Here is a 27,313-nt window from a genome sequence, read left to right as displayed (position 1 = left end):
TGATTTAGAACCCAATTCTTTTTTTTCAAAAGAGAAATTTGAACTACTAACACCACAGGTTCCATGTGCTTTTTCCTCAGCAGGACTACTGGTTACACAATTGTCACGAGAAAGACCAGTTATTCAGGGGCAAGGTACTCAGGAATAACTGTTCTGTTATGATGTAGCTTTAAAACTTAACTGCTAACAACACATGAAAAGGGATGAAACACTCCTTTTTCCTAACTTCAGAGCTAGGGAGCCACACTACTGAAGACAGGGACAGATCTGACATTATATCTGAAATAACAAGGACACCTTTGTGAAACTGGGATGTAAAACCTGAAAAACCCTCCCACACTTCGGCAGGTAATGTAGATACAACTGGGAAAAATGGCCATTTGCTGCTTAGAGCATCTCCCAGAAAGAGGAAGATCAAGTTACAGTCTCCCATAACCAAGTAGTGCCCTCATTAGCGAGCTAAGGACTATTCTTTGACCAGAGCACCTTTATTTTCCTGCTGAATGGAAACAGGTCCACAGTGCAGGGAGACATGAGTCATAAGGGGAAAGTGGTACCATTCATTATCTCTAGCAAGAGAACTTCAGACACTGAAGCTTCCCGGTGATAACTTGTAGTCTTCAGTAGTGTGCTTAGCTCACTTTCCAGAGCTAAGCATTATGTACTTTAGCCACAGTAGTATTATATGCATTTTGCCCTTATCACCTGTGAACATCCTCAGGGAGACCAGGGCATACCTGACCCAAATATCACTATCAAATGATGGAATAGTAATTGGAATGTACACTCTTACACTGATAAAACAAATATCCTGATAGTGCTCAGGTCTCTGACGTAGTCCAATACTGGGACTGTGATTAGCACAGAATAAGAGTATGAGACTAATAATTGCCTGAAAGCTACAAGCTCAGCCACTGCCTTGTGTCCCTGGAATTCTGATAAGATGCAAGCTCCACTTTTAACCGAATCAAGGGAAAATAGAAACCATTGACAAGATGGGTAAGGCTCAAACAAAACATCCTTAGAATACTCTCTGGCTTCAGGCAAGTTTCAATTTTCTGAATTTCTTCCAATCCCTCACACACCATGCCTGACACGGAAAGTCAGAGACTAGACCTAGATGAATAGTGTTGTTTAACCATGACCAACAGATGCAGCTACCTGGTTATTTTTATTGCCTGGTGTACTCACTTCCTGACAGCTGGAACCCAGCCAAACAAAACTTGTGCTGTAACATCATGTAAAGTTGTGCTCATCAGTGCAGCTACAGCAGCTTTTGATGACAACTACTCCTCACCTGATTCTGTAACTCAGCTAATTGACTGGAGAGAGCATGAGCCTCCTCCTGTGAAGAAAAAGCAAGAATTTCTTGTTAGTTTCCAGTCTGGGCAGGGTAACTGTCTATATTAGACTTAACATTAGGTCTATACAGGGAGGACACTGTTGCCACTGGCATTTGCCATATAGTTTCTCTGTATGGCCAGACCCTTCTCCCACCAAGTAAGATTCTGTTCACACCTGTCTAGAAGCAGGCGTCTTGTCTTCATCAGACTCTGAGAGAGAAAACTTGCATGCACCTCGCAGTGACTGACCACTATAACCTCTCTTCAATCTTCTTCGTTCACGTTCCACCTGCACGTTGGATAGGAGAAAGAGTCATAGAAACTAGCCTGGACATAATTGTGAGATTTCTACTCAGAGAAAACTCTACTTACACCAGAGAAAGCTGGAGGCAAAAAGCACTCAATGTAGACTATGGAAGAGAAAAAGCAAGAGGAGGTTTCTGACACAAGAGTGTCAAATGTGCATGTATGGCAACACCAGGGCATGAAGAGTAGTACCTAAGTGAATGTTCATCTATGAAAGTAGTGTATGGCCCCAAGAGAAGGAAAACATGAAAGTGTATGTCCACAGAGGAAAGTGGGAGAGGAGGTAAAAAAGCAGAGGACTCCAAAGGGCAGTATATGGAAATGTGTTGTGTTCTGTTCTAGAAGGCCATGAGGCATTGGAGAGGCAGTGAAAGCCTGTTTTACCTGCTCAAGAGTCCTCCTGAGCTCAGCATTGAGTTGCTTCAGCTCAGTCTTTTCATGTTCCAGCCTTGCAATTGCTTGCTGCAGACACTCCAGCCGCTGCAACAGGAGTCTCTTCTCTGTGACCCATGATAGCTGCTCCCCTTCTGCAATAGCCTGTTGGGTATACACAGAGAAGATTATGTGAGCTGGTGCCACATAAAGGTTAGAAGGACCAGATCAACAAGTCAGAGAGGGTGACCAGCTTCAGGAATGGACAGTGCTAACTCCCTTCTTTCCCTCCTGGTCCATGGGCCAAAACAGCACTTTATTTTCTTGGTGGCTCTACATAGGGACCATCACGTACTCCTGTGACTTGTAACCAAATAACTTGCTTGTCCACACATAAACATAATGTGGTAAGAAACAGCAGATATCTGAAAACATACTCTAAAAACTGTCAGTGTAGCTGCTGCTCAGCCATCTTAAAAAAAAATAAATCTAAAGTTTAGCACATTAGTTTTGTCAACTGTGCTCTTTCCTCTTCATGCCAAATCCTAACCACACCATGTCACCTAAACCTACCTAGGCAGGATACTAGACAGGAGAACCAATTACTAACCCCCAACTTTTGGGCTTGATTTAACAGTAAGCTCTATAGCTCTTTCAGTAGTTCTGGGTGTGACAGAAAAAATTGTAGCAGGTGAGTGGTCTCTGGCCTCTGCTACACTGACAGACAAGCCTCTTGGCTGAAAACATGGTTTCTTTGGCCAAGCATGTAAATATTTATGGGAAACATAATTAGAATCCTTTACAGATGTTTTAGTTGACTAATGATCAGTCATACTGCCTACCTGAAGATGAAACCGGTCCTCGTCCCTGTCTAAAACCATACTTTGCAAGATGGCTATTTCTTCCCTCAAAGTCCCATTGGCCTTTTCACTCTTAGTAAGGGCAAGAGTCAGTGCTTGTGCTTTCTCTTTCCATTCGATTTCTCCACTTTCAGTCTGCTTCAAAATAGCAATCACACGCTTCAATTCTTCTCCTTTTACTTTCCTCTCATCTTCCAGTTGCTGGGCTAGCTCCTTCTGCCTTTTCAAGAAGTGGTCTCTCTCCTGGAGGACTTTCTTCCTCTCTGCTTCCTCTTCTTCCCATTTTTGGAGTTTCTGGATTTGTTTCTTTAGGGTCTCCCCTTCATCTTTCCATCGCAAAGCTGACGTTAATTGTTTCAGGAGTTCACTCTGCCTCCTAAGCTCTTGTTCTCTCCCTGTCAGAGTCTTCTCTAAATACCTGACTCTGTCTCTCTGGCACTTGATCTCTTCATCCTTCTTTATCAGCATCTGCTGAATGTGCTGGACATCTTCCCGAAGACCTCTCATTTCCTCATCTTCTAACCTTTTTTGCTCACCTTGAGCCTTAGTCTCCCATTCTTTCTCATGCAAGGCTTCTTCCAGGACCTTCTTTTGCTCTCTGTGATGTCTAATCTCTTCTTTCTTCTCAGTTAGCATAAGCTGGAGATTCTGCAAGGTCTTCAGCTCTTCTTCTTGTTGTTGAAGTTTTTGCATAAGAGTTTTGTTGTCTTCATCTCTCTTCCTCAACACTTCCTCAAGTAGATTTACTTGATTCTGGCAAGATGTTAGTGCTACTTTCATGCTTTCTTCACGAAGCTGGAACACATTAATCTGCTCTGACTGCTTAAGGATCTCCAAATTTTTCTTTTTCATTGTTTGGCTCATTTTGTTTAGGTCCTGCTGTAGACTCTTGGCCTGTTTGCCTTCCAACTCCTTCTGCTCTTGAAGTTCCTGGACATGCTCTTGCAGAGACACTCTCTCTTGATCTCTAGCTGCTAGAGAAGATTCAGCATGTTCCAGTTTTTGCAGTATAGCTGTAGTCTGCATCACTGCCTCTTCATTTTGCTGTTGAAGCTTAGAGACAGTCTCCTCCAGTATCTCTATCTTTCTTTCCCTTTCTTTCAGAGTCACTTTTGTTTCTTGAAGACTTGCTTGATCAGCTTCATGCTTTTCCTCCTTTCCTTTGCACACTTCACATTGTTTTTTAGGTGATATAATTTCTTGCTCATGTTCCTTTAGAGCCACTTTAAGATGCTGCAGAATTTCCTTCTGCTGCTCAAAGTCTCTTTCTTGTTTTTGGAAAGTCTCAATCAGTTCCTTCTGAGATTCAATCATGAAATCCTTCTCTCTCAATATTGCCTTAGTGTATTCTAAGTCTTTATATAAGATATTAATTTGTTCTTCTGTTTTTTCCTCATGTTTCCTTGTTTGTTGCTTTTGGATGTCTAGGAGTTTGTCCTTTTCTTTTAAAGTTTCTAATGTCTGCTCTAGTTGATCATGGACAGTCTTCAACTTCATTTCCGTGACTTCTTCAGCTTCCTGAATTTGTTTTTGCTGTGACTCAAGCTCCTGGTCTTTTTTAGATAAAGAAAGGGTCATCTTTTCTATTTTACCATGAAGCTCTTGCAAGTACTCCTCTTGATGTGCCTTGTACTGCTGGAAGAGTCTTAACTGATCCCTTTGAGTGTCAGACTCACTCTCTCTGTCTCTAAGAACTGCTCCAAGGTGTTCAAGACTTGCGTGCAAAGATTTTACCTGTTCTTTCTCCATCTCCAGTTCTTGGATGTGCTGAGTCAGAGACATAAGCTCTAAATTTTTCTCCTGCAAGTTTCCTTTCATATGATCAAGATCCACTAGCAGACTTCTCACTTGTGATGTACCATGTTGTTCTAGAATCATTATTTTCCCTTCCTGGAATTTGATCTCCTGGTCTCTGTCTTCCAGGTCTTTGCTCATCCTGTTCACAGCAGCCTTCTGCTCCTCCCGTTGCTTCTCCAGCTCCTGTATCAGTTCCTGCTGGGATCTGATCTCTTGTTTTCTCTCCTCCAGGTCTTTGCTCATGTTGCTTACAGCAGTCCTCTGAACCTCCCATTGCTTCTCCAGCTCCTGTATCAGTTCCTGCTGGGATCTGACCTCCTGTTTTCTCTCCTCCAGGTCTTTGCTCATGTTGCTCACAGCAGTCATCTGCGTTTCTCGCTGCTTCTCCAGGTCCCGGATCAGTTCTCGCTGGGTTCTGATCTCCTGGTCTCTGTCTTCCAGGTCTTTGCTCATCTTGCTCACAGCAGTCATCTGTGTTTCTCTCTGCTTCTCCAGGTCCCGAATCAGTTCTTGCTGGGTCCTGATCTCCTGTTTTCTCTCCTCCAGGTCTTTGCTCATGTTCCTTACAGCAGTCCTCTGCATTTCACGTTGCTTCTCCAGCTCCTGTATCAGTTCCTGCTGGGATCTGACCTCCTGTTTTCTCTCCTCCAGGTCTTTGCTCATGTTGCTCACAGCAGTCATCTGCGTTTCTTGCTGCTTCTCCAGGTCCCAAATCAGTTCTTGCTGGGTCCTGATCTCCTGGTCTCTGTCTTCCAGGTCTTTGCTCATCTTGCTCACAGCAGTCATCTGTGTTTCTCGCTGCTTCTCCAGGTCCCGGATCAGTTCTTGCTGGGTCCTGATCTCCTGGTCTCTGTCTTCCAGGTCTTTGCTCATCCTGCTCACAACAGTCCTCTGCATTTCTTGCTGCTTCTCCAGCTCCTGTATCAGTTCCTGCTGGGATCTGATCTCCTGTTTTCTCTCCTCCAGGTCTTTGCTCATGTTGCTTACAGCAGTCTTCTGCATTTCACGTTGCTTCTCCAGCTCCTGTATCAGTTCCTGCTGGGATCTAATCTCCTGGTCTCTGTCTTCCAGGTCTTTGCTCATCTTACTCACAGCAGTCCTCTGCACTTCTTGTTGCTTCTCCAGCTCACGTATCGTTTCTTGCTGGGTTCTGATCTCCTGGTCTCTGTCTTCTAGGTCTTTGCTCATCTTGCTTGCAGCAATCATCTGTTTTTCTTGCTGCTTCTCTAGCTCCTTTATTTTTTCTTGCTGGGATTCTGTCTTCTCTTTTTTCTCTTTAATGTCCTTAATGATCTGATCTAGAGTTGTTTTATGCATTTCTTCCTGGTTTTCCAGTATTCTCATCTGTTCCTGGTATAACTTCATTTCTCCCTCTCTCTTTAATAGGATGGCATTTGTTTGAGTAAGATTCTCCTCCAAAGCTTTTACATCTGCTGCCTCTTTCTGTAGCATCTGGATTTTCTCCCACTGAGTTTGCACTTCTTCATTTTTTATTTTTAAGATAGACAATGTAGTTTGAAGTTCTTGTTCAAGGGAGTGATTCATTTCTGCTGCTGTATTTGCTCGTGTTTCAGAAGCTGTGACTGATTCCTGAAGAAGTTTTATCTCCCACATTAGTTTTTCTTCAACTGCTAGCAGTCTGTCCCGTTCATGCTGCAATACAGCAAGAAAAAGATTCAATAATTACATTTATATATGTTTGGTTTTCATACTAGATTTGAACTCCCACTTTGGTGGCAGTCAAGGGCTGCAGTTTGAGCTGTAGAAAGTTCTACCCATTCAGTTAGTTTCCTTGCTTGATTTATATTTTCCATTTTCACTAAAAAAATGTTGAGAACTGTACTGTATTTAGCAAATTCTCCTTATTCAGAAGAATACTATTGGAAAAATTAAAAAATAATCACTGGTGAAAATACTATTTTTCTGCCTTCATAGTGGTCTGTGTTCTCTCTACAGATTTTGTGATATTAGTTCTCCCCCCCTTCTGGACTGTATTCTCTCATTCAAAGTATTGACTCTGCTAATTCAGCTATGGGTATTGGCAGGAAAGAAAAAGTCTGGGAAATGGGATAATGAATGGAGGGAAAGTAAAACATGAGAGACTTATTCAGTGCTTCTGAAATTTGTATCTTCTCAGATTTGGTCTAAACCTGTACAGCATCAACCAAAACCAAAACCAAATCTCTATTGAAAAAGTTGTTCCTTAGAATTATTAACAGAAGACCAAAAAATTATGCAAGAAATTGCCCTTTATGCCTTACCAGCACATCCTTTCTTTGCTTCTCAGTGCTCTCAAGTTTCATTTCCAAAGATGCCACCTCTTGATGCAGAGTCATAGCCTCCTTCTTTAGAGCAGCAGCCTCTGCCTGCAAGGCAGCTTGTAGAGAGTTCTTCTTGTCTTCTGCCATCTGCCTCTCTGCAGCAGTAAAGGTCAAAGAGAAGGTGAAAAGCAAAGCAAAGCAAAACCAAAGTGATTTGTATCTTAGGGAGAAAACAACATTTTCCTATCTGTCTGTGTTTTACAGTAGATGAGAAATTTAGAGTCCTAAAGAAAAAAGGTTGGGGGTGGGTGAGGAGGAACGAGAAGCAAAAGTAAAGACTGACTATGACACAGTTAACGACCAGGATGACATAAGAGGCTTTAGAAAATAGAACAGATACCAACATTGTGATTTAAGATACACTTTAAGGTATTTGTCCAGAAGGATACTAGGGAAATACATTGTGTGTTGACAGAGAAAAAAGAAAAAAAATATTCCATGATACTAGGACAACAGCAGAGCAGGAACAATTGAGCATCATACCAGTACTGACATCCGAAGCACACAGGATTAGACAGGAACTAAAACAAGCTAAAAGATAGAACTATAGGAATAGTTCCTGTCTAGCAATTTAGTCTAAACAGGAAAAGTACTGACCAGTGGGACAAGCAGGATCTACCCAATGGCAAAATTTAAATGCTGTTAGCATGTATGATAAGAAAACCAAACACTACAAATCTTCCAGAATAGGGATGATCTAAGGCTGGAAATCTCTGCTGTAAAGAGTCTGAAAAATGATCATTGATTCCATCTCACAGAAGTTACACAAAGAAATACTGAGTAGTTAAAGGTATTACATGAGCAGGTGGCAGTATGTGAGGGAAACAACGAGCACGAGCAATGCTCACACTTCCTGTTCCTGTAGTCTGAGACAAGGAAAACAAGACAAGAAGATAGAAAAGCAATTCTGATTTGGAGAGTGGGAAAATAACAGCAGAGAGAAGAACAGAGATGCCTGTCCAGCTCTTATACAGAGAGAACAGTAGCCCTGGAGGGCTCTGAGAAGTCCTGGATATTAGAGGAAAGTGCAATCAGTAGTATATGAAAAACACTTTGTAGATAAATCCAAAGTGAATGTGTTACCAAAGACATAAGTAAGAAGCAGCTAGGGGAGCAAGAAACTGTGTTTGCTACAGATTTGAGCTCAGATACTAGGATGCAAAAGCATTAGATAACAGAAAACTAGGAAAAACAGCAGAAGACAGGATGCATTGGCAATTACAACAACACAGTAGCTTAACACTGAACTGATGCTCTGTGAAATGGCAATGTAAGAGGAAAATGAAGTCTGCAAAGATAAGGTTTTTAGCAGGTTGGGATTTTTAAACAGTGTATGAAAAAAGATGCTGTAAGGTATCAAGTCTCACCTACTTTGTAGTGATATATTACCTGAGAGGGATCACCTCTGAACACATATCACCAGTCATAGCACTATATGCAGTGCCAGCCACTGGATCTTTGTTATGAAAAGCTTTCACTGGTAGTTCTATGGGCAAATCTCATGCTCGATTGCTTTTTCCCTCCTCCCACCTCCTGGCACTGCGCTTTTCCTGTGTGACACCAGAAATCCCTGCTCCTGAGACAGGATTGGGTCAGTGGATTGGAAAGGCAAAGCTGTACCTTCCTGGCATTGACTCAACTGCTTCTGTAGTTCTTGATTGCAGGCACTGAAGTGGTCCCTCTCAGCTTGCCTCTTGCTCAGCTCCAGCTCAAGGTCCTGTACTTTCTTCCTGGCATCATTCTGGAAGAGGCAAGAAGAGCAATATGAGTTCACAGAGCCACTGTTGGCAGAAGACAAGGAGGTACAAAAGCTAAAGGCAGAAGTAACCAAGGTGGGAGGGGGCAGTTGGACATTAATGGTAAGTGTAATTGTGATCATCTGTTTTCCCCGTGGCAGCAAGCAAACCTGGCCTACAATTTACACCAGTTCTGGCACTGGCACTCTGCTTCTCAGCTGAGTTCAGCAGAAGGACAGGATTTCTGGATGCACTACAGAGACATATTACCAGATCTTGCTGAGTCTGCCTCAGGTCCTGACGCAGGTCTTCTATGGCTGCTGCCACTTTGTCCACTGTGAGCTCTACAGGGACTTCCCTGGCCTGAGAAACAGTTAGGCTCCAAACACGATCCTGTTCTGAAGAAAAAAGCCACTGTGTTTCAAGCTTTAATATGGGGGTCCCACAAACAAGGCCTCTTTTTACATAGGAGAAGGTGGCAGCACCTTTGTTGTTGCCTTAGAGTTCACGTTACAGCAAGACATGTCATAGGCTAACATTATTTCGCTGCCCACTAACGTGGGTGCTGCTCCATGGAAGAACGCACATACACTTCCATGACTATGGGCCTCTATTTAATTTTGGTGTTGGTTATTTCTCCACATACAAACAGGAGCTTGTCTCTGTGCAGAGACTTCAGGCATTCATGACTTCTCAAGGCTTGAGTCAGTCTGAAGTGAAAGGATGAATCTATTAGGATTACAAAGAAACACCCCTTCATTTTATCTGCTCTCCTATGTGTACTCCACAGTCTCCTCAACCTTCCCACACTTGCCTGAATTCCAAGTGACCAGGCCTCTGCTTGTATCAGTGCTGTCATACAGCACGTGGTGGAGAACCAATCGCAGTTTGTCCAGTTGTGATTGGGCTTCACAATGGGCACTGTTAGCCTGCTGGCACTCTGTAGCCAATGCCTTTGCTCTATTCTCTGTGCTACAAAGCCTCAGCTGAAGTTCAGCCATCTCTGTCTCCAGCATGTGCAAGGAGTCTCTCAAGCACAGTTCGCCGGCTCGGGACTCCTCCAGATCCTGTAATAGCTGCTTCTCCCGAGCTGCCAGGCCAGCCTCCTTCTCCAGCACCACTTCCTGCAGTGACTGTACCTATGAAACAGATGCACAGAGCCTCAGGGACAGTGCTGCTACTGAGGCAGCAGAGCAGGAAGTAGAGGAAAAAATCAGGAATTACTTTAAGCAGCAACAACATTGGAAACAAAAGGCAAAAACAAAACAAAACAACAACAAAAAACACACACAAACAAACAACAACAACAAAAAAACAACAAGGATTCAGACCAAGTAAAACAGACAGTAAGCTAGAAACTTATTCTGGTGCCTGGAGGTTAAGGGGCCAAAAGGAAACTTCCCCATCCAGAAAGCAATAGCCCAACCATCAGAATTTGCAATTCCAATTTCCAACCTCAGAACAGAAGCAGCAAGTGTTTGAGTAGAAGGCTGGCAGCGTGAGGTGGCAGATCAAGCATCCCTGCACGGAGGTCAGGCTGCCAGATATGCCTGGGAGTAGAAGCAAATAGAAGTCTGTGAGCATCCCTTATTGTGCATCCCCCAAATACCAGATGAACTGGCTGAGATGGAAGTGCCTTCTGTGGTAACTACTTCTGTTTCACCAGATTGCTGGTTTCTGTCTCTATATAGAGATAGAAACACCACCTAGGGACATTCCAACATAGATACTGAGAAATTCCAAAGGAGTCTTCTGCTCTTCCTCATAAAAGGTTCAGGCTTGAACCATGACAGAACAGGGGACAACACAGGGAGAACATAGCAGATCCAGCCTTCACTTTTATGTGCAAAGTCTCTGCACAGAACACAGGAGCATGTGTTGTTGGAAGGGGAAAAAAGGTGGGGCCTACAAGCTGAAAGTGGTATTCAATTTCCCTGGAGAAGAGAATGCTGTTGGATAGGGTACCTGGTTGTTGAGCTCCTGTATTTCTCTTCTGTGGTCTGAATGGAGCTGCTGGGCCTGTTGAATAGCAGAAAGCAGTTTAGACACCTCGTTCTGCTGGGCAAGGTTGTTTTCTTCCAGGGTCTTGAGGCTCAGTTCCTTCTGTTCCAGAGACAGAGACAGCCTGAAAGAAAGAGAGCGTGACTCATTACTACAGTGTATAACATTTAGAAACCTCTTAGGACTTCCACCACCAAGGGGAAAATTACTGTCTCTGCTGAGGTTTATCTAAATAACTAGGCTGCTTGTTCAGTTCTAAGCCAGGCTGGCAATCACACCCAAGCATGTGTCCACTATGCTCACTTCCACAGAGGAAATCTGAATTATTGGCTAAATTTCATATATTTTTTTGAAATGTGAATAAGAATATAGACAACTTAATAGGGGCGTACAAATATTGAAACACTTTAACCAGAGATGTTAAAAGCCATAGTGATACCCACAGATACAATCCTATGTTCTACCATTCTGCAGTACAGGTGGTACCAAGGGGCAGTTTTACCCACCACTGGTTCTTCTCAACTTCAAGAATGCCAGAGAAGAACATAAAAGGCTAAGAACTCCAGGGAAGAGGAAAACATGCAAATTGTGAATGGGTTTATGGATAATGCATCTTTATAAATGTCTAGAATCCACAATATACCTTTTTTATCTTTCTTATCTTCTTGTTTGTCTGTATGCACACCTCTATGCTGGGTTGCTCCATGCAGTGGAGCTCATGTTAATGCTCATAGATGTACAACAAAGGGCTGGAGACCAAGAAACAGGCAATTAGAGAACTGTCTTACCACAGATTGCCTTCTACCTCACCTCTGTGAAAGCTACAGCCTAAGAAACATATCCCTCATGCTAGCCATAATGTGCACCCACACAGAGTATTTCTGAGATGTACAGACTGGGAGAAGAACTCATTGAAAACAGCCCTGCAGAAATGAAGGCAGATACCAAATGTGGTAATGGAGATTTGGAGGAAATACTCAGATCCGTATATAAGATGTAGGATTCCTCATAGCAGAAAGAAAAAAGAGTACTCTGCCTGTTACTTAACTTCTTCAGTGAAGAGTTCTGTTTAAGATTGGCAGGACTTCACCAGATGAAGTAGCCTCCTTTCTCTTCTTTGTTGCACTCCTTGGACAATAACATCGGTAACTGTTGAGGCTAGAAGGGACCCTGCTTGAGTTACCTCCAGATGCCTGTTAGGATATTTTGAGGAATGGGGTAACACATGGCAGTGAAAAACATGCTCGTTTCTTGGGAGCCTCCAACTTCCATGATGGCTTCTACCAACCATAAGTATAAGGACGGAAGACTAGTGCAGATCTTAAATGTTTGAAGTGTAGTGAACCCAAGGTGGAGCTGGTGGATCTATTTAGCCCATTATACTGCAGCTTGTCCTGCCTCCTTTGTTGTGTTCTAGGCTTAAACCCCTGAAAGTTTAATTTGCAGTATTTATAAGCTGACATAATAAAAAGAACTCCTCCTTTTAAGGAAAAGACTATTTCTAAAGCCACTGGCTTCAGAAAAAGAAGTGTGACCAAAAGAAAAAAAAGAGACATTTTCATATGCAAAAGTCTAAAAGAGGGAATTCATTAAATAGAACAGAGAGTCTTGCAGGCTTTCAATTACCTGGCTCTTTCACTCTCTAGGACCTTCAGTGAAGCTTCAAATTCTGCATTGTGACGCTCCACTTCTTCCCATCGACTCCTTTCCCCCTCCAAGGACTGCAGACACACTTGTAGCTCTTTGTTCTGATGTTCTACCTCTTCCCACTGGCTCCTCTCTTCATCCAAAATCCTCTGGAGGTGCACAACCTCCAGTACCTTCTGCCTTGACAATTCCTGTGCCTCATTCAGATCCTGCTGAGCTTTGAGGCCAATTGCTTGTTGGGACTCTTGGGAAGCTGCTAGCTGTGATGTCAACTCTTCCACCTGAAGTAACACATAACAGCACTCAAAGACTTGACAGCTTGTCACTGTCAGCCATATCATGTACTATGAAGAAAGGGGAAGAACAGATTTAAATTTCATCTTGTCACGAAGTACTAAATTCACAGTGGACAAAACTGACTTGTATAAAAATCTAGAGGGACATCACGTTTATCTGATAAAAATCAGAAAAACCAAGGCTAGCAGTAACAGACCAGCAAAAATCCATTCAGACAATTACTGGCAAACAGGCAAAAGGAGTAGCTCATCCGTCCAGGGCAGCAGCTGAGATTCAGGTGACTGCTAAGTCTCCTTTAGACCAGCTGAGATGGACACCTATGATGGCAGTCAGAGGAATTACTCCAACAGCCTGTTTTGCAACAGAAAAGCAAGAAGTAGAGACATGACCTGTTTGATAACTAAAATATCTTTTGCTGTTTAAGTTACCTGTTTTTGTAGATCATCCCTCTGATGAAGAAGAATATTCAGTTCCTCTTTGATGGTTTTGATTTCTTCCTTATGCATATTCTCCACTGCCTTGATCTTACAACGAGTTTCTTGCAGCTCTGCTTTCAGCTTTTCTGTTATGTTCTGTAAATACAAATGGAAAGCAAGTTACTGGGACCTGCCATCAGCTCCATGTTTTTCCTCCTTCTGTCTCATTCACATGCATTCAGCCACTTTCTCCTTTTCTACCCACCACTCCTTCCATTGCAACCCTTCCTTTCTTTTGCTGGCTTCTGGAGCTTACCATGCTCTGTGTCTCCAGTGTCTACAGTAGTTCTTGCCTCTTCAGTCCCAGGACCTGTGTTTCATTTTCTTCTTATTGTCCTTCACTGTTTACTTGGCTCTGTTACCAACTGCTTGTGTTTTCTACCTGCCCTACTAGTGAGACTTACCTGCCCATACACTTGCTGCTCCTTCACCTCTTGCCTCAGTTGCTCAAGCTGTTGGCAGGCTTCTGTTAGCTCTCCCTGAGTTTGCAGTAGTGTCTCTAATAAAGCTTTCTTCTCACTCTCTTTTTCTAGCAGGACCTGTACAGAAAGAGAAAAGACAGGTTTAATCTTCACAGAAAAAAATGCACACAGACTTCAAAGACTTGGAAGGCTGATAGGTTCACACATTCTCAAAGCAACATGCTGCTGGTTTCCTAGGTCACTAGATGGCACAGATTCCTAAGTGAGTTTGGCAGTATAAACATCTGCGGTCCATCTGTGACTGAGTATTCAGTAAACTTTTAACCATCTAATAGGAATATGTGTGACCTTTTTCTAGTGCTGGTGAGGATATTCTTCGTCTTCTGTCGTGTCCTCTTTGTCTTTTAATATAGACTCTTGCATCTGCTTTGCAATAAAGAACATGCAAGTCTGCCAGAAAGCTGAAGCTAGCAGCTCCTTCAGAAAACTTGTATTCTAAGTGGGGCTTGGTGAAAATTACTTCAGTTTTAAGGATACGCTGCCACCTCTTACAGCTAATTCTGTCATTTCAGTACCTGCAGACACAACTATGGGTACAGCCATGCGTTGCCAATCTGCATAAGAAGGAATTTGGGTAGAACACAAGGAAGACTCTCAGCACACAATAGGGTTGCTTTGGCACATGGGTCTGGTCACAAAACAGTTACCCAGCAAGTGACTTGAAACACAGCCTGGAGGCCATCTCTGTTACACTACTCAGAAACATTTAATTCCCACTGCCAAAAAGTCCTGCATGCCTTTCACTTCACCAAATTCAAAGTAGAAAATACTTCAAACACTTCAGAAAAAAAGGGACACTCAAGGCATGCTCTCACAGTCCAATATCCATCTAACTCCCATAACTCCATCTTTTCTGTACACATTGCTTCCTTCAGCTCACCACTGTGAGATATGATTATGGTGTTTATGCTATCTTCAGGTCTGCACTGGACTTCCTGCCTTACACTCTGATAGTCTCTTGCATTATAGGCACTGTGCTTCACGGCACAAAAGTCTTATGGTTGTTAAGGCAACTCCTGTTTACAGAAGGGCATCCAACAGACATCTCTACCCAGATGTATAGTGTCAAAAGAAAAATTACCAATAAGGAGACCAGAAGAGTAAAAACACGAATTCTGCATTCACACTCTTTACCTCTTGCTTAGCATTTTCAACTCTAGTTCGTTCCTCTTCTTGTTGAGCTTGCATTGTAGCAACCTTCTGCTTCATATCAAACAGCTTCTTCTCATGCTCACCTTCTGTCTCTGCTTTCTCCTTTTCCCATTTCTCCAGCATCTCCTGCAGCTCTAAATGGTGCCCTTCCCGCTCATTTGCCTGATGAGTGAAGGAAAAGATTTCAAGATGAAGTCTCAGGTAACCTCATAAGAAACATGTGAATCTCCATCCCTCCCCCAAGCCTCTGCCTGAACAGCAAACAGCAGTCGCCTTGTGCCCTTCAAGGAACTTAAAAGGCAGATCAGCAGGTGGAATAAAAGGAGGTAACACCTTCCCCTCTTTGATGGCTGCCTGTTTCCTAACACCTTTGTTCTTAGCATTTCTCTCTGTTCTCATCTCCATTTTCAGTACTCAAGTCCATTTTATTCAATAAAAAGATGCAGACTGACTGCAGGGTGAGAAAGAGGCTAGTATCCTGATGCTCTAGTGACAAGACAGACCATGGACTGAAGTACCAGGAACAAGGAGCTTGTCCCACATGCTTTAAACCCAAGGGTAATACCTCTGTCAACCATGAAAGGACGGAAAGAAAGGAACATAGTTTCTGTGATTGCATTTGGCAGGAATGTTAGTAATTTACCTCATGAAATACAGGAGTCTGGTCAAGATCCTACCCCTTTGCTGCAAGGCTTTGGGTTGAGTTCACCCAACCTTCTGCTGAATTTGTCTTAAGGCCACACTGAATTGGTGACTACATTTACTGTCCTGACATAGTCATGTGGGCCTTCACATACGAGACTTCAAGGATGAGCCTCTGGCTCTGCTGTCTGACCTAGCAGTGTGTGGCCTATGACAGATGATTACTGCCATTTCTCAGGCTCAGGCTATAATTATGCTAAATCTATCCCACTAAGACTGCTTGAAACCATATTGTTTCCTACCAGGTCTTGTAGGAGTTTGTTTATTTCCACTTCATGATCAGTTTGATGAAGTTTGAGAGCATTGTTATACTGCTGTTCTGTCTGCAGGAGCTGTTGTGCCATGTTTTCCCGTTCCTGCTTCATTAAAGATCTCTCTGCTTCCAGCTCACATTGAAGACACTTCACTTCCCCTGCAAACATGACAAATGGCAAGAAATTCAGTACCTACAGAAACAATGGTTCTGATTTTGCTAGCCTTAAGCTGTTTTAATTTCAGTGCAAAAGGACTCTGGCTGCATCTCCTTCATTCCTCAGCACTGCACTGCAACCAGGTGAGAGTATCACCAGAGACAAAATACATGAGGCTCTTACCTTGCACCACTTCCTTAGCCTGGATGACTGTATGCAGTTGCATTTCAAGCTGACTCCTGGTGATCTCCAGCTGAGATATACGCTGCTGCGCCTCAAACAGGCTTGATTCCAGGGTCTCCTTCACTGACCTGCATGTTGTAAACATAGAAAGAATGAGCTTCTTACTCCTAACATGCTCGGGGAGTTATTTCAGTAAGAAGTGGTTCATAATCCCCACACCTGAGAATGGAAAATGGGTTGTGTGGAAATTTATGAACATAAGACATATTTCTGCTACTTTAAATAGCAAGGCAGGCCTCTCCAAGGGAATGCCCAGGTTTTACTTATGACCTAGCATAACACAGGAAGTACAGTCTAATTTGATCTCAATAGCCAAATCTTAAATTGCTGTCATCTGATATATGACAAACAAGTAGTTGTGCCCACAGAATCTGTACCAGCAAGCAAAAATCCATCCATCAGCGCTCACAGCCCTGATATCATCAGCACTTCTGAATGACAACAGGATTTTGGAACCTGGAGCTGAAGTTACTTCCCTGCTCTAATACTGAGTCCTGTGTGCCAGTGTCTTACACTATACAGCATTGCTTCATTAGTACAGGGACACAATTAGGATAACATCATTAAAGGTACAGCAATAAAACCCACAATAGCAACATTTCACTGCTTTGTTGTACAATGGAAGACATATCTTCAAGCAAGAAGAGCAAACACATATCTGACTATGCCAATCTCTGACAGTCCAAAGTAAATGTGCTACACTTTAATGATAAATAGAAATCAGCCTTTGAAACAGAACAGAGAAGACAGAGTCCAAAACTGTGACAGCAAAAGGCTCGAGACCATCATCTGGCAAGAGCAGTTGATGATTCTTCTTGCTAATGCTTTTATCTATTAACAAAGGCTCTTTATAACTAATTTCCCTCTTCTTTTTACTGATGCTGTCACTGAAAAATAAAAAGAGCTGAATGCTTAATAAAGACTCTCTGTAAGTACCTACTGCCAATCTCTGTTTTCATGACAATATATGGAACAGATATAATCAAGCAGTAAGTATCCTCCACTTCACCTACACTGATAAAACCTGGAAAATCACATCAGTGTTACAGCCATTAGAAGAAAGAGAAGAGCTGTTTATAGACAGTTCAAGTTCAAAATTTATCATATTCCACCTTGCAGCTCTGGCTACACTCTCCTCTGGAAGTTTAGCCAGCAATAAAAGTTATGAACAAGCAGTACAGCCAAATTGACAAAATATTATTCAGCTGGATCAAATAAGAGAAGCTGGAGCTCAGAAGAAGCAGCAGCTCTCAAGAAACATACTGAGCTGAAACAGTGTTTATCAGCCTTGCCAACAACATACTCTGGAGTGGTCAAGTGTAAGTCATGATGCATGACAGACAACCTCCAAAATAACATTTATACAGCTTTGCAAGTTCAGGAGTCTTCTAAAAGCCGCCTAGAACACAGGACAAACATTGTTTGTGAAAAGCAGAACTTGTCACGTTTGATCTTAGTAGCCTGATACAGCACAAGGACAGTATCTTGTTCCTTCTCTGCATAATATCTCTGTGATATCCGTCTCTAGAGGCCACGTGCTAAGGTGTACAGGACCCACACATCAGTGATAAGCAATTCCCAAAGACTGGCAAGGTTTCAAAAGAAGCTTCCCCGCTGCAGGCAGAACCAAACCCAGGTCCTGTACCACAATTAACATGAGTTAGCTTAGAAACAGAAAGTCCTCAAGATTTTCAGCAGAAGCCTCTAGCTTTACCCTCTATGACAGCGTCCTACTCAGAATGCCTGTATATAGTACCCTTGAATCCTAAAGGTTTCTGTTTAAATGTACAGAACAAGAAAACAAAAACAAAGAGAAGCCTCAGGCTCCATTAAACATCTAGATGCAAGCAGAGAGCATGGCACTGTTATTTCTCAATGCAGAGCCAAGGTACCTGATACTGAGGATTCAGATTGGCTTGCTTTAGACTTCACAGTCACGTGCAAGGTAGCACAAACATGAGCCCAAAGCTTTGTTAGATTTAGCTCTCAGAAAAAAACATGATATACGGGTTGTTGTTTTTTCCCCTCGAGATTCTTCAGTTTTCTGTCTATGGAAGGTCAAGCTGTCTGACAAGCATACGGTTTGCAATAAATCCTTGTGTAATGATTACCACCTTTATAATTACAGACATTAAATAATGTCCTGTCTAGGGCCTCCTCCCTGCCTTTACCTGGCCTCTGCCAGCTGCTCTGAAAGGCCTTGTCTGTCCCGTTCCACAGCTGCCAGTCGCACTTCAAGGGCAGCCTTCTCATGCACCAGGAATTCCTTCTCTTTGGACACCTTGGCCAGTGCATCCTCTTGGCGAGAGGACTCTTGGCGCAACTGCTCCAAACCACTGCTAGCTGACTCTTGCTGGAGGTAAACCTGAAAGCAGGATAAAATACAGTTCTAGTCATTTCTCTGAAGATCTGCTCAGAGCCAACCAGTGTCACTTCTGAATCAGTTAGAGCTCCTGTACTGTGGGATAAAAGCCTAAGAGCATCTGCTGTATACAGCACTAATACTCACAGTGCCGAAAGGCACTGGGACTTGGAAGTGACGTGTAGGGCTATACTGGGTTGGCTGGGACCAGACAGCTACTTTAGGACAAACGTACATATCCCAGACTACGTGTTTTCATGCAAAAATCCTGCATTTTCCAGAACTGCTACCTTGCAAACTAAAATTCTCTCAGAATCTGTATCAGTGCTGGAAATTTTCAGGTAGGTTTCAGCAAAAGTAACTTTCCTCACTGAAGAGAGTTAAAATAAATATGGTTTCTCCTTTTTTTTTTTTTTTAAAAAAAAAAAAAGAAAAAAAAGAATAAATGTAAAGCTGTTGGATGCAGTGAGGTGATGTTTGATAGGGAAACAGCCCTTATGGTGAGCATTGTAATTTAGTGATTTATGAAAGTCTGGCTGACATGGCCAAAAAAATGGTAGACTCTATATAGTAATTCATGTCAGTAATAATGTTCAATCATCTTACACAAATAAGTTTTCTAATATACCTTGCTGATATTCAATCTTGAAGATTAACCACTATTTTTAAGCTTTTATCTTCAATATAACACCTTTGCTTTGTACTTGACAAACAATTTACCCTATAGCCAAAGACTAGAACAGAACAGACGATGAGAAAGAAGCTATTTTCCTCTCAGTTATCCGCAAATACCCATGACTGTACATTACAAAACTGTCATTTAAATGATGAAAAACTCTCCTCCAGTGGTATGAATCTCATGAGCTTTTTCTCTAATATATTGAAATCAGTTAGTCGAGAGAAAAGAATCTTGCCTGTTCACCTATTTCTTAAATTCCTCCTGAAAGCCTAAAGAGGCTCTAACAATTCAAACCTACAATTTATGTCTTGTCTTAAAATATAGTTTGAACAACAACAGCAAGATGTCATTCCCCTTCCTAGCAGTACAAGGCAGTAGATATTGACTTGCAGCTCTGTACTGCTTCCTACGATAAACAAGAACGGAGTTGTGAAAGTTGTGGTCTTCACAACAAAAAGCATAAATGGAAACATACAGCCTGTTTTTTACCTCAGAAAAAGATGAAGAGCTACAATTGTTTGCTTCTTTTGCCACAGATAACAGTAATAGCCTCATTCAGGTGCACAGGCAACAAAAGTAACTTCTATGAAATTTATCAAAAGCAAAAAAAAACAGGCCAAAGCAGACAACTTAAAATATGCTGTAGAATCAAAGGACAGATCAATCCCTCAGAACTACAATCTCTGCAAACCACCAAACCATTTCTAAAAGGAAGTAAAGAGAGCTTTCTGACCTCCAGTACTACCAAGCATCTTGTTGACAAAAGTGCTGAAATATCAAACAGACACAGCTTCCCTGAGCCAAGCAGCCAAATATCAGAAGAAACTGTTTTTTTGTCTTACCTGGTTGAGTTTTTCCTGGGTTTCTTCCTTCTCCTCTGTCAGTATTCTCAGTTGCACCTGCAGCCCCTCCTGTTGCTCCTCTGCTTTCTTTAGCAGCTGCTCCAGGTGGGATTTCTCTGCGCAAAGCTCTTCATTTGTTCTTTTATAAGAGCTCATCTTCTCCTGTACAGAGGTCTTTGCTCTTTCCATCTCATCCACTTTACCTGACAGAACTTCGGTCTCTTGTTCCAGCTACAGTCATGGAAGCAGAGAGGGAACAAAATACAGCAAGATTTACTCTGCATGAAGTCTGGACAGAAAAATAACACTTCTCGATATTCAGACAGTCATCCTGTCTGAAGGCAAAGTCTGACAAGAAACAGCAGCTGGAGACAATCACCTGGCAGAATCCTTGGAAACTCTGCTCACCTGCAACACAAGCTTGTTCAGTTGCACTTTATCCAATGCAAGAGCTTCATTAATACTGCTCATCTTTGCTGTGGCAACATGTAGATCAGCTATTTCAGAGCTCTGCTTATTCTGAGCCCCTGTCAACTCTGCTACTGACTGCTCTGCCTGGAGAGACAAACGAACAACATGAAAACGAAGACAGGAATATCCCTGACTTTAAGCAGCAACTCCAGATCCCCTTTGCATCTCTGACAAGCCTGATGTACTCCCATTTAAACCTTTCCAATAAGTACATGAGGATTAAATCCACCACAGAATCTGTATGGAACACAGCATTGTCCAAGAAGGATAACACCATTTTTCCCTCACTTCTACTGCCAGAAACAGCATCTGTGGTGGTCTTGCTATCAGAACCCCCTCTCCCACAAGTGCTATCTAGGAAAAAGTGGCCATACCTTTTCCAGTGCCATTGTAAGCTCGTGTTTCTCTTGCTTCAGCAGATCCCTCTGAAGGTGTGATTTCTCCAGCATCTCTCTTGTGACTACCAACTCACTCTGTAATAATGAATGTTTTGCTTCAAGTGCAGCTAAGTCCTTCAGACTTGAGAAGGGGAAAGGTAAACATGTTTTTAGTGACAAAAACATTATCCTTTCCAAAACAAAGACTACATACTACACCCCAGATACAACAGTTTGAAGGATTTCCACCAACGTTCTATTTACACTTGAAGAATGCTGGGTTTTTCTGACTAGAGCTGCGCCACTCTTTCTCACTGATGTAGGTGAAATGTTCACCAGTAAGAAAGTAAAAAAAAGTTTCAAACATCACAGTACATTTCCAAAAAGTTTGGTAACTCTTATCCTAACAGCTTCCTGCCTGTTAGTTACCTCTCTCCTTTCTGATACAATGGATAGAAGACAGCAAAGTTCTTCTTTGGATAAGATACTTTTTTGGGTTTACATAGTATTTCCCCAAACTGTTCTCAACTTCAGCACTGGAAGAGCTTGCAATCTTTTTGGGGAGGGGATGTATATGAATTTTCAAACCAATGATCATAGGACTATGTAGAGCGATTCAGGCTGGAAGGGACCCCAGGAGGTTACCAGCCCAATCTTCAGCTCAAAGCAGGATCAGCTATGGGATCAGTCCATGATGCTCAAGGCTCTATCCAGTTGGATTTTTCAAATTCCCAGGGGTGGAACCTTCACACAGCAGAACAGGTTGCTCAGAGATGTTGTGGCTGTCATGTTGTTTGTTTGTTTTTGTCATTTAAATCCAGTCTCAATATCTGTTTTAGTTTATGCCTTTCATCAACTACTCTGGTCAGGTTTGGAAAGATTTTTTTTAAAGGGTCAGAAAGAAAGGACATGGAGGCAGCTGTGCTGCATGTCAGTAGGTACCCGTAGACCTGCCCGTGTACTCCCTCAGTTTTCTACGCTACAGATGATAAGCACAAGAAATTCATTCCTTTGTTGTGGGCAAAGAGATCTCCTAAACTCTGGCAAATGCTCAGCCCTGCACAGAGAAATCTTTAACACTCACAGGAGGTCCTGGTCATGACATACTCTCTCCATTGCTTGTTGCTGCTCCAGCTTTTCCCCTTGGGCTGAATCTTCCCTCAGCTGCAGTTCAGTATTACTTCGACGCAGACGCGAGGCTTCTTGCTCACTTTCGTCTAGCTGTTGCTGTAACTCTCTCCTGGTTTTCTCTAGGTTTTCACAGTCACTGCAGAGACAAGTTAAAAGAATGAGGAGACCTGCACAACCATTGATCCCATTTTCATAACTCTAGGATGGAGTTGCGAGGAGCAATATAAGGAGGGACATGCTCTTCTCCTCACAAGATAACCGTGGAGGGAAGGAGAACTTAAGGCAGGTTTTGGCTTGCATTCAGTGAGAAGCAGTGGCTAGGGAGGCACCCAAAGAACAGATTTTAGAGAAGTGGTATGTTGAGAAGGATGCATCTTGTATTCCAACATTGCTCTACATTTCCAAAGACAGCCTTAGAATAGCAGTAGAGCATGAAAAGCAGTGAGAGCAGGATGCTAAAGTGCTGAAGAGAGGCATATGAACACTAGGGAAGGAGAGTTCTTTGACCATGACACCTTAGAACTCCCAGAGCTGGAAGCAGATTGTCTGTAAAACACAGGAGAAGAATGAAACACACACCTTTTGAGTGATTCTACCAGGGACTGAAGGTGCTGCTGTTGGCTGCTTGACATCTTACTTTCCTCTTCCAGTTGCTCAATCCTTTGCTGCAGCTTTTTGCACTTTTCTTCCTCCTGTCTGTGCTGGTGCTGCAGGGAATTTATAGAGTCTTGCCTAGCGGAAAGCTCTTCTTTTAAGGCCTGTAAGGAATGGGGAGGAAAATAGCACAAACAAGCAATAATAAGTAGGGAAGATGGCTTCAGATACAGTAACTCGAGGACAAGCAAGTAGAGACAGCTCACCTGAAGGCAACAGCTGTGATGAGGGGGAGGAGATCAGGACAGAAAAGCAGTGGAACACAGAGCTGTTGAGACTGGCAAGGAAACATAGTAGCAAGAGTAGGGTGGCTAGAAGGAAACTGGGTAAATAAACAAAAAGGTCTGAAGCCAGGTGAGGCATGAGCAGCTGAGACTGTGGCCAGTGGTGATGACAACCAGAAATTCTCACCTGTGTTGCTCTTCGCCTCCTTGCCAGTGCTTCCTGAACCAATACAAAGGCATGGTCTGCATCAAGAGAGCTCAGACAAGAAAGGATGTTGCTAGACTCCGGACGCTGGAAATGGTCAGTGCAGACAAGGCTGACTGTGCTGTCACTGTCATCTAACACCACCTGAAAGCCCACATCAAACCATCACTCTTTGCTCAAACTATTTTATCTATTTCTACTTCTTTCCCCACTTCACCCTAGAGTTATTAAAGACTCAATTCAATAATTTCTTCAATGAGAAAAGAAGTATCACCCCAGCCACCACAAGTACTCCAGAGATTTCTGAACACAGCTGCTATAAACAAGAAGAGAAGAAATAGATGTGAAGTGGTTGGAGGCTGCTTGAATGCCCAGTTTCTTAAAGCTCTTGGGAATGATTTTGGTCTCCTTCAGCTTCTCAGAACCACATATACAAGCACCAGATCAACACTGGAAATAGCAATGAAAAGAACCATTAACATTGCCCAGGGATGAAGACAGCTGATGAATACTGGAAAACAGTAATGAAATAGCTAATGTTTACAATTACTCTGAGAGGCAGCAAAAAAGGAAAAAATGACTAAAATAAGTAGAAAGAACTGACTTTGTGAGAGGCTGTCTAAAAGATCTGATGATTAAACCTCCTGTACAAGGTGAAGTTTTGACTACGTTAAAGTTACCCCTAACCAGTTGGAACAGTTAAGATTCTGTGATGATAATGGTCAGTGAAGACAGAGTGAAGGAGAAAGGCTGGCAAGCACATTGATTGAGTCAGTGACCTTTTATAAAAGTCTGAAGAACAGCACAGTCATTGCTCTAGGAGGGTTTGGGAAGCCTCCAAGCAACACTGGAGTACAAATGTCAAGTAGCCAACTCAGAAAACACAGTTCAAGAGAGACTTTAGCATGACAGTGAAGGCATAGGTACTGAAATTCCTAGCAACTCAGGTGAAGAGTCACAGGAGAGCCAGCTCTGACATTTTATGTCAGATTTTATATCAAAAAAGTGGCACAGAAATGAAACAGCCAGCAGCAGTGAACAAACACAGTATACAACACGTGAGTCTATTCACCGTGCTTTTCTATTTCCTTCATTAAGTACTTTTAAATCAAATTTACAAGGATGCAGACCCAACTTTGTACTCACCTCAGTTATATCTTTGATTAACTTTTGAAGGGCAAGATTCTCTTCTTTGGCATTTTTAGTCAATGAAGCTTCATATTCTACCTCTAATCGACTTGCTTCCTGATAATAGAATGAGGAAAGAGTGTCCAAGAGAAGCTCCCCTCCGGAGCATTCCCATCTTCAGCAGTATTATCATGCTTGTAAGCCTCAGCCCTAGTGATTCCAGTATATTACTTTCCATAATCTATTCATTTTTTTCTTTGCTAAAACTAAGAAGAGAAAGATCAGCAACTCTATAGACAGCTAAGTTGTCAACTCCAAGTAACTTTTATCACTAGAGACTTATGTCAGGGGCAAAAGTACACTAGTAAAACCTCCCTAAGGAAGGCACCCAAGATGTCTGTAGCTCCCCTGCCATTTGCCTGCACCTGGACTGACTCCACATGTACCAAACATGCTCCTGATGTTTCTGCACAGCTAGCATCTTTACTACGCTTTCTCTTGAGGAAGCTACACCTCTTTGTGCTAAGGCTGTAAAATAAAGACCTCAGACCAAGCAGACACTGGGCTATTTCCCAGATAAAGGTAAAACATACTAGAATCTCCACAGTGTTGTTAAGTGTTTTCATGGTCTTCTCCTTCTCCTCATTCTGCTTCTGAGACTGTATAAGCAAGGCTGAGAGCTCCATCACCCTGAGAAGAGAAGGTCCACGTGCCATTCCAAAAGCACACCATCAGCTGTTAAAGAGATAAGCAGCTCCCAAAAGCACAGCAGAAAAAGTTCAGCCCAGAAAATATAGCAAAGACAGATTTAATCCCTACATGTACCGTATGTTGCAGAAAGGCACTACTCGGCCCAAAGGACTCTGCACTCGGTCTTCCAAGGAAATGTCAGTACAGAGGTGCTACATTGCTTATGATAGTCCTCTGCAAATTCCTCCCAACAACTAGAGCACAGTCCTGGAGAGCAAAAGGGCTGTACAAGAGACAGAGTGCTCTTTATACTGCTCTGAATTTCTCACCAAGAACCAGTTAACAGCAAATACATTACAATATGCAATCTCCCCCCAGTCTTCTTACTCAGAAGAGAAGGGCTTCTGCTAAACTGCTAGACTCTCCTCTTCCTCCCCCCCCCCCTTTTTTTTGTTGTTAAAGGCAATACTATGACTATGGTCAGAAATAAGGCTATAGAGAATGTATGTGTTTTCAACATGAACACAGCCTATCCATGAACCTGTGAATCAGCAGTCACAAAAGATAATGTTGGTAATGCAAAAGCTTAAAATATATTAACCTATCTTGAAGTTCTTTCTTCTCCAGGTCACCCTTGATTTGTAAGCACATCACTTCCAAAGTCTTCTGGTTTATTTCCCTTTCCATTTGCTGCTGTGCCTGATCCTTTAGGATAGGTCTACCCAGAGTGATGGACTCCCAGAGCTGTATGCCGGAGTTTAGACGGAAGCAGTTCACAAGTATGGATCCAGAGAGCCTAATTTGCTCTGCCTTCAGCTCTGACAAATCTCTGAGGAAGAATAAAGAAAAGAGCTGATGTTTGCACCACCATTTTTATCAGTTAGTCCACTTTTTAAGCACATAATTAGGCAACATACTACATCTTTGCTAGGGACAAATCATTCATTTGATACTCTGGGATTAGGATCTGTCTTGATAGTTGTAGAATGAGTCTATTTCTTCCTCAGAGACAAGAAGAAATGTGTGGCATAGCCAGAAGATTTCAAGGACTTCTAATTACTCTTATTAATTGCTGTTCTTGTTGAATCGTATTAGCATACTCTAATTATCAACACCATTAGTAGATGTAAGGAATTTTGCCAGGGTTCACAGCTTTTATACCTAGGATATCAGTGTTAAGTGACCTTTTAGTATCACCACTTAGACTGATAAGACGCTTATGAAAATATGCGCATAATAAGCATTTTGGAAAGGTAGCATAAGAATAATCTTTGAATGCTGTTAACAAAAAAAAAGCACAAATTAATTACTATGTCAGGTATACACTACACATTAAGGAAAGCTTATCAATGTATAAGAAAAATGCCTGACATTAACCCAGAGTTTGAAATTGCATGCTTACATCAGAAGAATGCAATATCAAAGCTACAATATTATTGCTTGCATAGAAAGCAACTGTGAGGAAGAAACTTCAGTGAGTCCAAGAACAAATGAAACAATAATAAAGAGGTACCAAACTAAGCAATATAAACTGGATAAATGGAGTAACAAGGTAGAAAATTTATTTTTCTCTCAACAGTGTATTCACTTACACCTGTACCAGCAAACTGCCCAGAGTAAATGTAAGCTGGACATAAAAAGAAAAAAAAAAAAAAAAAGTAATCATGAATATTTCCTTCAGAATCACCAAGATAAAAAACCCAATGAGATTTAAGGTAGATTTTAATCATTCTATAGAAAGGACTGCATTATTTACTGTATGCATAGGTTTGGTGAGTCTGTTCTCTTCCATATGTATATGTGTACCTATACATCTGAGTTTGGGCGTATTAGCCCAAATATCAACATAGTCAAGTTCATCTGTTTAGGGCCTTGGGCCTCTGCATTGCCGAAGCCCTTCAGTTTTATTTGAAAACCATCCTCAGACAAAATGAATCTGAAAGTAGCGTAAAGCACACATAATGGCATTGCTTCAGGCTATCAAAGGACAAATTGTATCTTCAGCTGTAACTAAAGCAACATCAGGATTCCAAAAGCAGATGTGAATAGAGGCTTACATTTTTTTCTCCAAGAGATGTAGTCTTAACTTCTTCTCACCTGTCAGTGGCGGTCTTCATTTCAACAAAATGACGGCGGAAGGTCACCACCTGACGCCACAGGCTCAGAAGACGGTTATGCTCACCCCTTAAGTAGCTGTCATAAAACTAAACACACAAAGACAGAAAGAAATGGCAGCCTTCCCTATTACTATACAATTCTTCTAGATCTGAGAGAGCACAACCATCATCATCAAATCTTCTTTAATAAAAATTCCAACAGGGGCATCAAGGACTGAATAGGCACCACATAAACATCCACAGTAGACCTGCTACCTGAATTCAGAGATGGGAACATCTACACTTCTC

General features: G+C 42.2%; 1 protein-coding gene across 2 annotated transcripts in view; it reads right to left on the bottom strand.

Annotated features, from left to right (window-relative positions):
* CEP250 (centrosomal protein 250) overlaps nt 1-27,313 on the bottom strand; it is a 32,434-nt gene that overhangs the window by 857 nt on the left and 4,264 nt on the right. Inside the window, exons 5-30 of one of the 2 annotated variants that reach the window (XR_011804429.1) lie at nt 27,006-27,112; nt 25,510-25,737; nt 24,812-24,908; nt 24,237-24,335; nt 23,073-23,234; nt 22,587-22,765; nt 21,961-22,143; nt 20,874-21,018; nt 20,437-20,583; nt 20,029-20,259; nt 18,317-18,510; nt 16,086-16,213; nt 15,735-15,904; nt 14,773-14,952; nt 13,561-13,695; nt 13,109-13,252; nt 12,363-12,664; nt 10,701-10,860; nt 9,550-9,874; nt 9,006-9,133; nt 8,620-8,740; nt 6,940-7,094; nt 2,864-6,331; nt 2,034-2,186; nt 1,519-1,632; nt 1,192-1,345 (exon numbers count right to left, since the gene is read on the bottom strand). Coding sequence is in view for 1 of the 2 variants with exons in the window: in XM_027473011.3 (XP_027328812.2) it covers nt 1,298-1,345; nt 1,519-1,632; nt 2,034-2,186; nt 2,864-6,331; nt 6,940-7,094; nt 8,620-8,740; nt 9,006-9,133; nt 9,550-9,874; nt 10,701-10,860; nt 12,363-12,664; nt 13,109-13,252; nt 13,561-13,695; nt 14,773-14,952; nt 15,735-15,904; nt 16,086-16,213; nt 18,317-18,510; nt 20,029-20,259; nt 20,437-20,583; nt 20,874-21,018; nt 21,961-22,143; nt 22,587-22,765; nt 23,073-23,234; nt 24,237-24,335; nt 24,812-24,908; nt 25,510-25,737; nt 27,006-27,112 (7,503 nt within the window). In the remaining variant the exon portion in view is untranslated. The remainder of the gene's footprint in view (nt 1-1,191; nt 1,346-1,518; nt 1,633-2,033; nt 2,187-2,863; nt 6,332-6,939; nt 7,095-8,619; nt 8,741-9,005; nt 9,134-9,549; nt 9,875-10,700; nt 10,861-12,362; nt 12,665-13,108; nt 13,253-13,560; nt 13,696-14,772; nt 14,953-15,734; nt 15,905-16,085; nt 16,214-18,316; nt 18,511-20,028; nt 20,260-20,436; nt 20,584-20,873; nt 21,019-21,960; nt 22,144-22,586; nt 22,766-23,072; nt 23,235-24,236; nt 24,336-24,811; nt 24,909-25,509; nt 25,738-27,005; nt 27,113-27,313) is intronic. The other variant, XM_027473011.3, reaches the window with a different exon arrangement.

This window comes from Anas platyrhynchos, chromosome 21 (assembly GCF_047663525.1).
Source record: "Anas platyrhynchos isolate ZD024472 breed Pekin duck chromosome 21, IASCAAS_PekinDuck_T2T, whole genome shotgun sequence".
NCBI classification, from domain to species: Eukaryota; Metazoa; Chordata; class Aves; order Anseriformes; family Anatidae; genus Anas; species Anas platyrhynchos.
The sequence above is the reverse complement of the archived record's forward strand: the minus strand, read 5'-3'. Positions and strand labels throughout refer to the sequence as shown.